This window comes from Puma concolor, chromosome A1 (genome assembly GCF_028749965.1).
Source record: "Puma concolor isolate L17-30 chromosome A1, mPumCon1.1.hap2, whole genome shotgun sequence".
Classification (NCBI taxonomy): domain Eukaryota; kingdom Metazoa; phylum Chordata; class Mammalia; order Carnivora; family Felidae; genus Puma; species Puma concolor.
The window spans coordinates 44511759-44524463 of record NC_141667.1 but is presented as its reverse complement, the minus strand read 5'-3'; the positions used below and the strand labels follow the sequence as shown (position 1 = coordinate 44524463).

General features: G+C 48.6%; 1 protein-coding gene across 1 annotated transcript in view; it reads left to right on the top strand.

Annotated features, from left to right (window-relative positions):
* The window catches only part of FAT2 (FAT atypical cadherin 2), an 84378-nt gene that overhangs the window by 64571 nt on the left and 7102 nt on the right, over positions 1-12705 (top strand). Inside the window, exons 19-21 of the mRNA XM_086698466.1 lie at positions 2639-3449; positions 8050-8195; positions 12171-12612. Of these exons, the coding sequence (XP_086554592.1) occupies positions 2639-3449; positions 8050-8195; positions 12171-12612 (1399 nt within the window). The remainder of the gene's footprint in view (positions 1-2638; positions 3450-8049; positions 8196-12170; positions 12613-12705) is intronic.

Below are 12705 nucleotides of genomic sequence, written 5' to 3'. Positions count from 1 at the left end.
TGGAGGTCTCATAGCTTGGGTGACCATATACGTGAGGTCCAAACTGCGACGCTCTTGAGAGGGAGAGAGGCACTAAAAACATTCATTGGCGATCATTGAGCCACAACAGGATCAATTAGTGAAAATCAAGACTGACCCGGGCAAACCAGAAAGTACAGCCAATCCTAACTATAAGCCTTGGTATTACTTTTATTACTACTTCCAATCCCAGCTGGAGCCAATGGTGCTGAAACCTTGAGCTGATAATGAAGACGCAGGGAGTGGATAGATTAGGGACAAGCTCTGCATGGAAATAAACAGGAGTTGGTGATAGACTGGAAACGGGGGGGGCGGGGGAGAGAAGAATCAGGGGTGACTCCCAGGTTCCTGGCTCCAGTGAAGACTGGGTGGTGGGGCCACTTATGAGGCTGGAAAGATGGTGGGGTGGGGGAAGAACAGGTTTATGGGGCAAAGTGAGGATCCTGTTTTGCACCGGTCACCTTTCAGGTGCCCATGAGACATCTAAGTGTCCAGCAGGTCATTGGGAATGAGAATCTGCAGCTCAGCACACAGGTGTGGGCTAATGTAGAGGGTTCTCAAAGCTCAGGGCATGGACATGACTGCCTAGGGAGAGATGAAAGAGAACAGCTTCCTGAACTCTGTTTCTTGACCCAGACAATCGCTCGGTAACTATCAACATCACCATCTCCTGCATTTGTCCTATATTTCCACTTTCGTTCACTGGGAGGTACTAGAGGCCAGCAAAAAAACGGGCTATGGACCCAGGTAGGAGTTCAGATTCTGCTCGGGACTTAACCTGCTGTGTGACCTTCGGCGAGTTACTTGACCTCTCTGAGCCTCAGTTATACCTGCTGTAATGGGAGATTTCGTGGCATCTATCTCGTAAGAAAGGCGAGGGTTTGGGTTAGTGCTGATATGCTATCTCATATATGCATCGGAAGCATTTAAAAGTGACTGGCACACAGTTTTGCTCACAGTGATGCCAGCTGTATGTTATACTTAGCAGTGGTCTTAACTACTCTCATTGCTATTGATGACCTCATCTGTGTTATGCACAAATCCCAGTAGTAGGTGTCATTTCACAACCTTCTCCCCCCATTCAAAGCACGGGAATAAGATACGACTCTAGAGAAAGTCGTGGAGGCCCTGGGCTGACAGCTGTGAAAATGATAACGTCCCCGAGGAGAGGAAGGATACTTCGTTCTTGCTAATCTGGACACAAAGTTGCAGGGATGCTTGGCAAAACGTGAAAGGAAAAAGGCATTTTTTATTTACATTCTCTTCCTTGCTTAACTGAGGTCACGGCATGGCCTTGTTAAAACCTTCGTGGCTTTTCATGACTCTGACATAAAACCTGACCTTGTGCTCCTCAGCCCGTAAGTGACTGGGCGGCCTCCCTCGAGCCCTCCTCTGCCCTCGGCCCTGCCCACTCGCTCCAGCAGCCGGGGCCCCTTTCTGCTTGGCGGAGCTCATCACGCTCTTTCCACCTGAGGGCTTGACGCTTGCTGTTCCCTGTGTCACCTGCTCTTCTCACCTCTCCTCACCCCTCAGGACTCAGCTCCTCAGAGATGCCTCCCCTCCCACCTGATCTTCAGTCTTCACATCTCTTTCAGTCTTCACATCTCTGCTCCATGCTCCGGTGATTTCCTTCACGGTACTTCCTCCGAGTCTGACATTCCCTTGTGTATTTAGTGATGTATCTATTGTCTCTGGCCCGGGGAAAGGACTCAGCGAGTATCTGTTAGCTGAGGGACAAAGGCCCACTCCAACCCCAATCACATAGTAAAGGGGTGTCCAAGGAGAACCTCCTTAGGCTGACAGGGACCACGAAGGATGCACATAGGAATCACGAAGAGACATGTGATGCGTCGCTTAAGGAAGGAGACAGGGGGCACCTGGGTGGCTCAGTCGGTTGAGCATCCGACTTCGGCTCAGGTCATGATCTCGCGGTTCGTGAGTTCGAGCCCCGCATTGGGCTCTGTGCTGACAGCTTGGAGCCTGGAGCCTGCTTCCGATTCTGTCTCCCTCTTCCTCTGCCCTTCCCTGCTGGCGCTCTGTCTCTCAATAATAAATAAACGTTAAAAAATTTTAAAAAAGGAAGGAGACAGAACGAGGGACGTTGGAGAGGAAGGAGGCTCGCGTTCGAGTGGCCAGAGAGATTTAAATTTTTTTTTTTTTCAAAGTTTATTTATTTTTGGGACAGAGAGAGACAGAACATGAACGGGGGAGGGGCAGAGAGAGAGGGAGACACAGAATCGGAAACAGGCTCCAGGCTCTGAGCCATCAGCCCAGAGCCTGACGCAGGGCTCGAACTCACGGACCGCGAGATCGTGACCTGGTTGAAGTCGGACGCTCAACCGACTGCGCCACCCAGGCGCCCCGGCCAGAGAGATTTAGGAAGAGGCTCGGAGAGATGTCAAATGAGGAAAGGGAGCTCAGCTTTACCATGTGGTAGGGGATGGAACTCCCTCCACAAAACCTTCGGTGCGTTTGGAGTCCTTGTTTTCTCTTTCACCTCTGACAGCGCGTTGAGCCTGCCCCCTGAGCGGAGAGACCAGGCTGCCCAAGGAGGCCCGGCCTGGTCTGGGCCACCGCCAGCTGCAGCCCATGGTGACGGCAGTGCCTGTTCTGTCCACAGGTGTCAGACAGCGGCATCCCTCCCCTCTCGTCCTCGACGTCCGTCAGAGTCCACATCACGGAGCAGAGCCACTACCCACCCTCAGCCCTGCCACTGGAGATCTTCATCACCGTCGGGGAGGAGGAGTTCCAGGGGGGCATGGTGGGCAAAATCCACGCCACGGACCGAGACCCTCAGGACACGCTGACCTACAGCCTGGCAGGAGAGGAGACCCTGGGCAGGCACTTCTCAGTGGGCGCAACTGATGGCAAGATTATCGCCACCCAGGGCCTGTCTCGCGGCCGCTATGCTTTCAACGTCACCGTCGATGACGGGACCTTCGCCACCACTGCCGGGGTCCATGTCCACGTGTGGCACGTGGGGCGGGAGGCTCTGCAGCAGGCCCTGTGGATGGGCTTCCACCAGCTCACCCCGGAGGAGCTGGTAAGTGACCACTGGAGGAACCTGCAGAGGTTCCTCAGCAACAAACTGGACATCAGACGAGCTAACATCCACCTGGCCAGCCTTCAGCCTGCAGACACCACGGCTGGGGTGGACGTGCTCTTGGTCTTTGAGGGGCATTCCGGAACCTTCTACAAGCTCCAGGAGCTGGCATCCATCATCACTCGCTCGGCCGAGGAGATGGAGCAGTCGGTGGGAATTCAGATGAGGTCAGCCATGCCCGTGGTGCCCTGCCAGGGCCCGCGCTGCCAGGGTCAAAGGTGCCAAGAGACGGTGCACCTGGACCCCAGGGTGGGACCCACCTACAGCACAGCCAGGCTCAGCATCCTGACCCCGCGGCACCGCCTGGAGAGGAGCTGCTCTTGCAATGGTGAGTGACGGGCTTCTCCAAGACACCCAGCACTGCGGGGCTCAGCCAGACTGGCTCTGGGGGTGGAGATCCCAGGGAGGCCCCGGGGGGTAGTGAGAGGGGGGTTTTAACAGGGCTAAAGGCCACAGTCCACAGGCTACCGCGAGACAGGTGGCAGCCTCCCCAAATCTAGTCATGGAACAGCACCCCATTCCCGGCCACTTTTTGAAGTTTTGAAAATAACAGTCAGGAATCAAGAGGCAAGTAAGTAGCATGATGGCTAAGAGCAGACTCTGACATCAGACTGCCTGGGTTTGAATCCCAGCTCTGCCCCTTGCTCGCCAACTAACCTTAGGAAAATGATCTAGCCTCTCCGTGTCTTTGGGCGGTTAGAGGAATTAAATGAGTGTTAAATGTCAAGGGCTTGCTAAAAAAAAAAAAAAAAAAAAAAAAAAAGAACCAAATAGAAATGAAAAAATAAAATAAAAATAACAAATAAGGGGCACCTGGGTGGCTTGGTCGGTTAAGCGTCCGACTTCGGCTCGGGTCATGATCTCACGGTCTGTGAGTTCGAGCCCTGCATCGGGCTCTGTGCTGACAGCTCAGAGCCTGGAGCCTGTTTCAGATTCTGTGTCTCCCTCTCTCTCTGCCCCTCCCCTGTTCATGCTCTGTCTCTCTCTGTCTCAAAAATAAATAAATGTTAAAAAATAAAATAAAATAAAAATAACAAATAAGTATCAAGGGCTTGCTTAGAAAAGTGCCTGATAGGGGCGCCTGGGTGGCTCAGTTGGTTAAGCCTCCGACTTTGGCTCAGGTCATGACCTCACGGTTTGTGGGTTCGAGCCCCGCGTCGGGCTCTGTGCTGACAGCCCAGAGCCTGGAGCCTGTTTCAGATTCTGTGTCTCCCTCTCTGCCCCTCCCCTGCTCATGCTCTGTCAATCTCTCTCTCTCTCTCTCTCTCTCTCTCTCTCAAAAATAAACATTAAAAAAAAAAGTGCCTGACATACAGACAGTGGTCAGTAAACATGAGTTACTGCTACTTCTTCTACTGTTATTACTGCTACAGCATGGTGCTTATAATCTCAAGATTTAGACTAGACAGCTCAGGTTCAAACCCCAGCTCCACCTCTTGCTAGCTGTGTGACCTTAGGTGGGTTGCCAAACCCTCTGAACTGTAGTTTCTCAACTATAAGGTAATGAAAATATTACCATCTGCCTTCTGGAGTAGGTTTGGGGAGTAAATTATTTAATGGATATAAAATCACTTAACCTTGGTTGGGCCCATCATAAGCACCTCGTTGCACACAGTGGCGGCGGTTGCTAGAAGGACTCTGCTATGCACCAGGCACTACGTTACCTGAACTGACTGTCACCAACACCCTGAGAAGCAGGGTCACCAGATCCAACTACAGTGGAAACTGAGGGATGGGGATTGTGTTGGTTTGCTCGACGCTGCACAGCCTCCAACGAAGGGCTGGTTACTTAAATAGCCATGTGTCCTACTCTAAAGCTTGAGCTCTTTACCGCAACCCACAGGAAGTTAGTTTTCTGATTAGACTCAACTCCAGCACCCCTGGCGTCAAGAATCGGTGCTCTGGACCCGCTTGGGGATGTTGGCAAAGGGAAAACGGCATCGCCTCCCCTTCACCATCGCCCCCTGCCTGGCCTGGCCTACCTTTATGGGTCTCCCCAGTTTGCATTAGGGAAATTCTTTCTCCAAAGATTTGTGGGCTTTTTCTAGGTCCCACTGTATTCAGGCTGGGTGAGCTACTCTGGGTGGGTGCGGGAGGGAAGGGTTTCCCTTCTGTGTCTCTTGCCCCAGGGTTGCCTGCAGGGAACGCTGTGCTGGCCGAAGGTTCTCATGCGGTCACCTGGCACCAGACAGCGGAGGTTCTAAAATTCATGCTGATTCAGAATCATCTGGGGAGTGTGTTTTTAAAGAGAACTGCTCCTGCGTATCACCTCCATAGTCTGTTATTCAGAAAGTCTTGGGTGAGGCCTAGAATTGGCATTTTTTAAATAAAGTTTTTAGGGGCGCCTGGGTGGCTCAGTGGGTTGAGCGGCCGACTTCGGCTCAGGTCACGATCTCGCGGTCCGTGGGTTCGAGCCCCGCGTCGGGCTCTGTGCTGGCAGCTCAGAGCCTGGAGCCTGTTCCAGATTCTGTGTCTCCCTCTTTCTCTGACCCTCCCCCGTTCATGCTCTGTCTCTCTCTGTCTCAAAAATAAATAAATGTTAAGCTGAGGGTTGATGCGGGGTGGGGGGGGGGTGGGAGGGAGGGGAGGGTGGGTGATGGGTATTGAGGAGGGCACCTTTTGGGATGAGCACTGGGTGTTGTATGGAAACCAATTGGACAATAAATTTCATATATTGAAAAAATAAATAAATAAAATAAATAAATAAATGTTAAAAATAAATAAAAGTTTTTATTTTAATTCCAGTACAGTTGACATACTGTATGTGTTACATTAGTTTTGGGTGTACAATAGAGTGATTCAGTAATTCTATACATTACTCAGTGCTCGTCATGATAAATGTATTCTTTTTTTTTTTTTTTTTTAATTTTTTTTCAACGTTTATTTATTTTTGGGACAGAGAGAGACAGAGCATGAACGGGGGAAGGGCAGAGAGAGAGGGAGACACAGAATCGGAAACAGGCTCCAGGCTCTGAGCCATCAGCCCAGAGCCCGACGCGGGGCTCGAACTCACGGACCGCGAGATCGTGACCTGGCTGAAGTCGGACGCTTAACCGACTGCGCCACCCAGGCGCCCCATCGTCATGATAAATGTATTCTTAATGCCATCCCCCTATTTCTCCCATCCCTACCCCCACCTCCCTCCTGGTAAACTTCAGTTTGTTCGCTACAGTTTAAAGTCTGTTTCTTGGTTTGTCTGTCGGTCTCTCTCATCCTCTCTCTCTCTCTCTCTCTTTTTCCTTGGAATTGGCAGTTTTAAACAGCATCTCAGGTAGTTCTGAAGCAGGTGGTCCAAGGTCTACGCTTGGAGAAATATTAGAGAGGCTGGCTCACCAATCACCAGAATCAATTAGGGTTGTGTTGTTACTTCTTAAAACATTTTGGTGAAATGCGGCACACAGAAGGATCCATGGACCCCTTGTACAGCCCAACTAGTTTTCACAAACCAAACACACCCGTGTAACTAGCACCTGTATCAAGGATCACTTCTCGGGAACCTCCCTTGTCTCCCTTCCAGTCGCTACACCCATCGTGGGGAGGTTTTTTTAAATGCAGACTCTCGGGGCGCCTGGGTGGCCCAGTCCGTTAAACGTCCAACTGTTGGTTTCGGCTCAGGTCACGATCTTGCGGTTTTGTGAGATCGAGCCCTGCTTCGCCCCTTTCTGTGCTGACAGCGCGGAGCCTGCTTGGAATTCTCTCCTTCCCTCTCTTTCTGCCCCTCTCCCCCCTCACTCTGCCTCTGTCTCAATCAAAATTTAAAAATACACTTTATAAATAAATAAACAAAACGCAGATTCTCTTGTTCCTCCAGAACTACTGAGTCATACTCTCTGAGGGTAGAGCGTGGCATTCTGTATTTTAAAACTCTCTCCAGCTGGTCCTGATATTCAGCCAGGTCTGAGAATTCCTGATCTCCATCGTCTTCAATATCCCATCGAGTAATGACCTACTACAACGGAATTGCCAGCATCCGAGTCTTAGACTTAGAGTACAACAGACTCTTAGGATCTTCAAATGCCATGTGCCTCAGGCTTTCTGGTTCTTCCTTCTCCTCTTGGCTTTTATTCTCTCTCTTCAACAATCTGGGAGATCTGGGGCCTATACAGCTGTTCCCCTTGCTGGACAACTGATAAGCTTATCCACACTGAGGTTTTAGGGATTCAACAACTGAACTCACTTCTGGGGAAGGTAGTAATCTGTATAATGTAGCATTTCCCAAGGCAGGCCCACACAATGCTATTTCCAAGGGCTTTGAATAGGTGGTCCACATAAGAGGGTCCCCTGGTCAAACAAGCAGGAGAAACTCAAGTTTAAGTGAAGACTCCTTACTCTGCAACTGTGTGTTACCAATTGCTACAGGGCGATGTGCGTGCAGGACTTTACAGAAGTTTGGGCCCTTTCCTTAATCAAAGGGTCCTCTCCACCTCTCACAGTGCTTCATATGGTTAAGAGCTTACTCAAATGGTTACCTTCCTAATGGTGAAGGAGAGATCCTGAGGCAAATGACCTTTGTGGTATTCCTGAAATCACATATATATGCAGAATCCTCTCCAATTCTACCTCCTTCTTCCCCCAGTGATGTCAAAAATAACACAGAAACTACGTAGGGTAGAAATTTTCATGTCCACACATTTCATTGGTTACATTTCCAGCTTGATTTTTGCTTTCTTACTGGTTTGGGCTCACAGTTCCTCCCTCAAGCTGGGACCCAAGGCAAGAGTTTCTGGGGCCAAAAGAAAGCATGCAAGGTGATGGCCCGTGTCTAGCTGCATGGCCCTGGACAAGTAACCCCCCACCCCCAAGAAGCCTCATTGTTTCATCTATAAAATGTGAGCAATGTCACCTAAGGGTTGAATGAGACAAAGTCAGCTCGGGGACTCCAAGGGGACCTCTTCATAAGGAGTTGACATCTCTGGTTGCTTCTCCAGGTACCGCCACAAGGTTCAGCGGTCAAAGCTTTGGATGGTACCGTCTTCCAGAGGCTCAGAACTGGCACATCCGGTTCCGTCTGAAAACACTCCAATCACAGGCTGTTCTCCTGTTCAGCAACGAGACAGTGTGTATCTCCCTGAAGGTAAGGCACTACAGCCTGAGGGATTTCACGTGGGTGTGCCAGGCTGTTGGGGGCCAGCAGTGGGAAGAGCCAAGAAGCCCAATTTCTGGCAAAGAAAATCCTGCATGGTTTTCAGGGATGATAGTGTGACTACTGAGTTAAGATGCAAGGCCTTCCACTTGTGAAGGCCAAAGCCCCCAACCTGGAGATCTACATCCAAGGACAACCAGAGGTCAGACTGCTCTGTGGGAGGAGAGGGAGCCTCTGAAGATAGAGGGAGAAATGGATGAGGCCACCTGGCCAGGGTGGTTTTTTGTTTGTTTGTTTGTTTTTGTCACTTTTGCTGCGTAACAGACAAGTGTTTCCCAAGATGGGTGGGAGGCTGGCTACACCAAGGTGCTCAAGGCTACAAACCCAGCATTAAGTTACATGGACTCACATGGAAGAAAAGTGAATTCTTTCAGCCCCTCTGATTACATCTCATAGGACATCTCAGTTTGCCTGCCTCCAACACTCAAGCCAATCTCCCAGGTTGACAAAGAAAAAGACTTTGGCAGCTAGTTAGAAATTATTATGCCATAAACATTTAGTGACCATCTACCTAGTGACAGGCAATGTTCTAGATGCTTGAGTCTCATTGGTGAATAAGACAAAAATCTCTCTCAGAGTTTTCACCCTACAGGGGGAAGACGGACAATAAATATAAATATAATGGCTCAGAAAAGTATAGTTTGTCCAAATGTGATAAGTGCATTGACTTAAAAAAAAAAAAAAAAGGATAAGGGGGATCAGGAGGGTGGGGGGGGTTGCAGTTTTAAGTAAGGTGATCAGGGAAGGCTTCACTGAGTTGATAAGTGAACCATAATGTGAAGGGGGTGAGGGTAGACATCTGGAGGAACAGCGTTCTAGGGAGAGGGAATAGCAATGCAAAAACCTTTTGGTAGGAGAATGCTTAGCATGTTTAAGGAACATCCCAGACATTAGTAGTAGGAGTCGAAGTCAGATATATATGGGATGAGGGAATACCTATAAAGTTCTCATAGGCCACTTAAGGGCTTCAGCTTTTATTCCAAGCAAAATGGAGGGCATAAGAAGGTTTGAGCAGAGAATTGACATGATGTGACATATTCAAAAGGGTCGCCATGGCTCTGGTTGATAAGCAACTTTAGAGAAACAAGGATAAAAGCAGAGGGAACCAGCCAAGAGCCTATTGCAATAATTCAGGTGAGAGATGGTGGTGGTCTAGATCAGGGTAATGACAGTGCAATGGGAGGAAGGGTTCAGAATCGGGTAGATTTTTGAAGGTAAAGCCAACAGGATTTCCTGATGAATTGAATGAGGGCTGGGAGAGAAAGCAAGGAGTAAGTTTCAGCCTGAGTAACTAGAAGGAATGGAGTGGCTGCCAACAGACCCTGGGAAGGCTATGGGTAGAACAGGTTTGGGGAAGATTGATAGCTCAGATTTGGAGGTGTAAGTCTGAGATATCTATTGAACTTCTAAGTGGAGCTGGAAAAACAAGTATAGTGTCTGTGAGAAAGGTCTGGGGTAGAGATGAAGATCTGGGAGCATTCGGCATATACTCAGTATCAAAAGCCATGAAACTGAGTGAGATCACCAAGGAGTGTAGATTGGAAAAAAGATTAGACCAAGGATTCATCCTTGTGACACTTCAACATCGAGAGGCCTGGGGGAAGAGGAGGATCCAACAAAGGAGACTGAAAAGGTGCAGCCAGTGATGGGGGGGGGGGGTGGAAACCAAGAGTATCGTATCCAGGAAGCTGAATGAAGAACACGTATCATGAAGGAAGGAGGGACCAGCTGGTAATGTGCTGCTCTGAGAGGTTAAATGAGATGGGAAGTGATATTAATCATTGGATTTGACAACACAGAGGTCACTGAATACCCTGAAACCAGTGGTTTCTGTATCATGGTGGATGGTGGGTGGAATTTTGCTACAAAGAGGGAGCAAAGAAAGTGATATCTCATGGGAGAAGTGGGTTCAAGACATTTTTTTTTTAAGATTAGAGCAATAACAGCATTTTTGTGATGACTGGAATGGTACAGTAGAGAATGAACAATTTGTGATGTAGAAAAAAAGAAAGAGTTGATGGAAACTCATCCTTGAGGAGGTAAGGGGGTTGTGATCTAGTGCATGAATGGAGAGACTGGCCTCCACCAAGGTGGGGAGATGTGATGGTAAGAGTGCCGATAAGTCCCAACCTGGTTGCTAAGAGCAAGGATGGGGAGGGGGAATTAGGGGTCTCAGGTGGGAGAAGTTGTGAGAATAGTCATCTGGGAGAGTAAACCGACTATGGAAGATAGCACCATAATTAGGCACCATGAAGGGCTCATTTGAGACTCACAGTCATGAAATTAAAGAGAGGTCAATAAGCAAGACTGAATGTTTTTCTCCAGCCATGTTTACCTCCATGATGCTCACATACAGTTGGGGGACGGTTGGACTTTACCAGATTTGTGGGTTTGCCAAGTGACTTCTACCAAGAAAGAGAGGACAGGAACTTGGCTATGGAATTTAAACTGGATAAGGAGACAAGTGAGGACCTTACTGAGGTCGAGAGACAATGGAAAGATGATGGGACCAGTAGATTTGTGGTCCTAACCAAGTGAAAGGAGTGATTTAAGGACAACGTTTTGAGTCTACATTCTGTAGTAATAGTAAGTTTCCTTTTCAAGTATATAACAGTATAGGTAGTATTCAAGCAGGGCAAAAATTGGGAAAGTGGGGTACAAACAAGCAGCTACTTTCTATAAAACACTGGATTGGATTTTCAAATTTCACCCAGAAAAAGCTCTACACAGCCGAGTAAGCAGAAGTTCTATCTCTTGGCCACAGTAGTCCTATTTCTTGGGCTGAGGTAAACTAAAATGATTTAACCTAGTGTTTTCTCAGATTTCTTGATTTCAGGACTTTTCACACTCTTAAAAATAATTGAAGATCCTAGGGAAGTTTTGTTTATGTGGGTTACAGCTATCACTATTTTCAGTATTAGAAATTAAAACTGAGAAATGTTAAAATCTTTATTAATTCATTTAAAAAGAGGGGCGCCTGGGTGGCTTAGTCAGTTAAGCGTCTGACTCTCAGTTTCAGCTCAGGTCATGATCTCACTGTTCGTGAGTTCAAGCCTCACATCAGGCTCTGTGCTAACACTGTGGAGCCTGCTTGGGATTCTCTGTCTCCCTCTCTCTCTGCCCCTCCCCTGCCCTCTCTCTGAAAAATAAATAAACTTAAAAAAAATAAAAATAACAAGAAACTTATTACATGTTAACACAAATACCATATTTTTGTGAATAATAATTACATTTCCAAAATTAAGAAAAAAGAAGAGAGTGGCATTGTTTTACATTTTGCATATCTCTCTTACACATGTATGGCTCAACAGTAGGCAGCTGGATTTTTAGATGTACCTCTGTGTTCATCAGTTGTGGTAGCACATGTCTGGAAGTCTCCACCGTATATTCGTGAGAGAATGAGAGGAGAAAAGGCAAATAATGTCTTAGGATTATTATAAAAATGGTCTCCCTCTGTGGATCCTCTTGAAAGGTCTTAGAGACCTACTTTGATTACAGTGGAACTGTTGAAGAAGAGGGGGGGGCGGTGAGGGAGGTTTTTGGTGTCCCTGAAGGCCAATGTTGAGGAATGTACTACAAAGGCCTGCAAAGAAGAATCCAAAAGACACGGTCTCAGTCAGCAAGGTATCTCTGGGCCTCAGTTTCCTCATCTGTGAAAGGAGATGCCATCCCTACCCAGATCATCCATGGAGTGTGGTAAGGGCCAAATGAGACCATAGACAGAAAAGTTCTTTGAGGGCTTTTATACTCCACAAAGACAATGTCTAAAACAGCCTTAAAAGCCACCAAACGCTACCTCCCTGACCCATGAAGACACAACCGACATTCTTTGCCCGGGCAGCTTGTTAGCAGTGCTCTTCCAAGGACTTCTTGGTTTTGCTGATGGCATCTGGGCTTTCTTTGCAGCTGGTCGATGGAGTGCTCCAGCTGGAATACCGTTGCCCAGGTGGTTTCTATGGAAATCTTTCCTCCTGGCTCCATGTGAATGACCAAGAGTGGCACTCCGTTGTGGTGGAGGAGACAGACACTTCCCTTCGCCTCTTGGTTGACAGATCCAGCGACACCTCCCTCATGCTCCCAAAGAACTGCCGGGGTCTCAGGCCTGAAGGGGACCTCTTTCTGGGTGGCCTTGTTCTCTTGCGTTCTTCCCCAAATGTGTCCCAGGGCTTCGAAGGCTGCCTGGATGCAGTTGTGGTCAACGGAGAGGCACTGGAGCTGCTGGTCCATGGCAAGACGGCATCAGGCTTGCTGGAAAGGCAGGCCCTCACCCAGTGCTGCGTGCACAGTGATGACTGCAGCCAAAACCCATGTCTCAATGGCGGAAGGTGCTCACAGACCCATGGGGCAGGTAAGGGCTGGAAATGACTCCAAGGCTTATCCCAGGAGGCTCTTCAGAAGACCCTAGCCTGTTGACCTAGCAATCCTATATCACTGAAGAGTT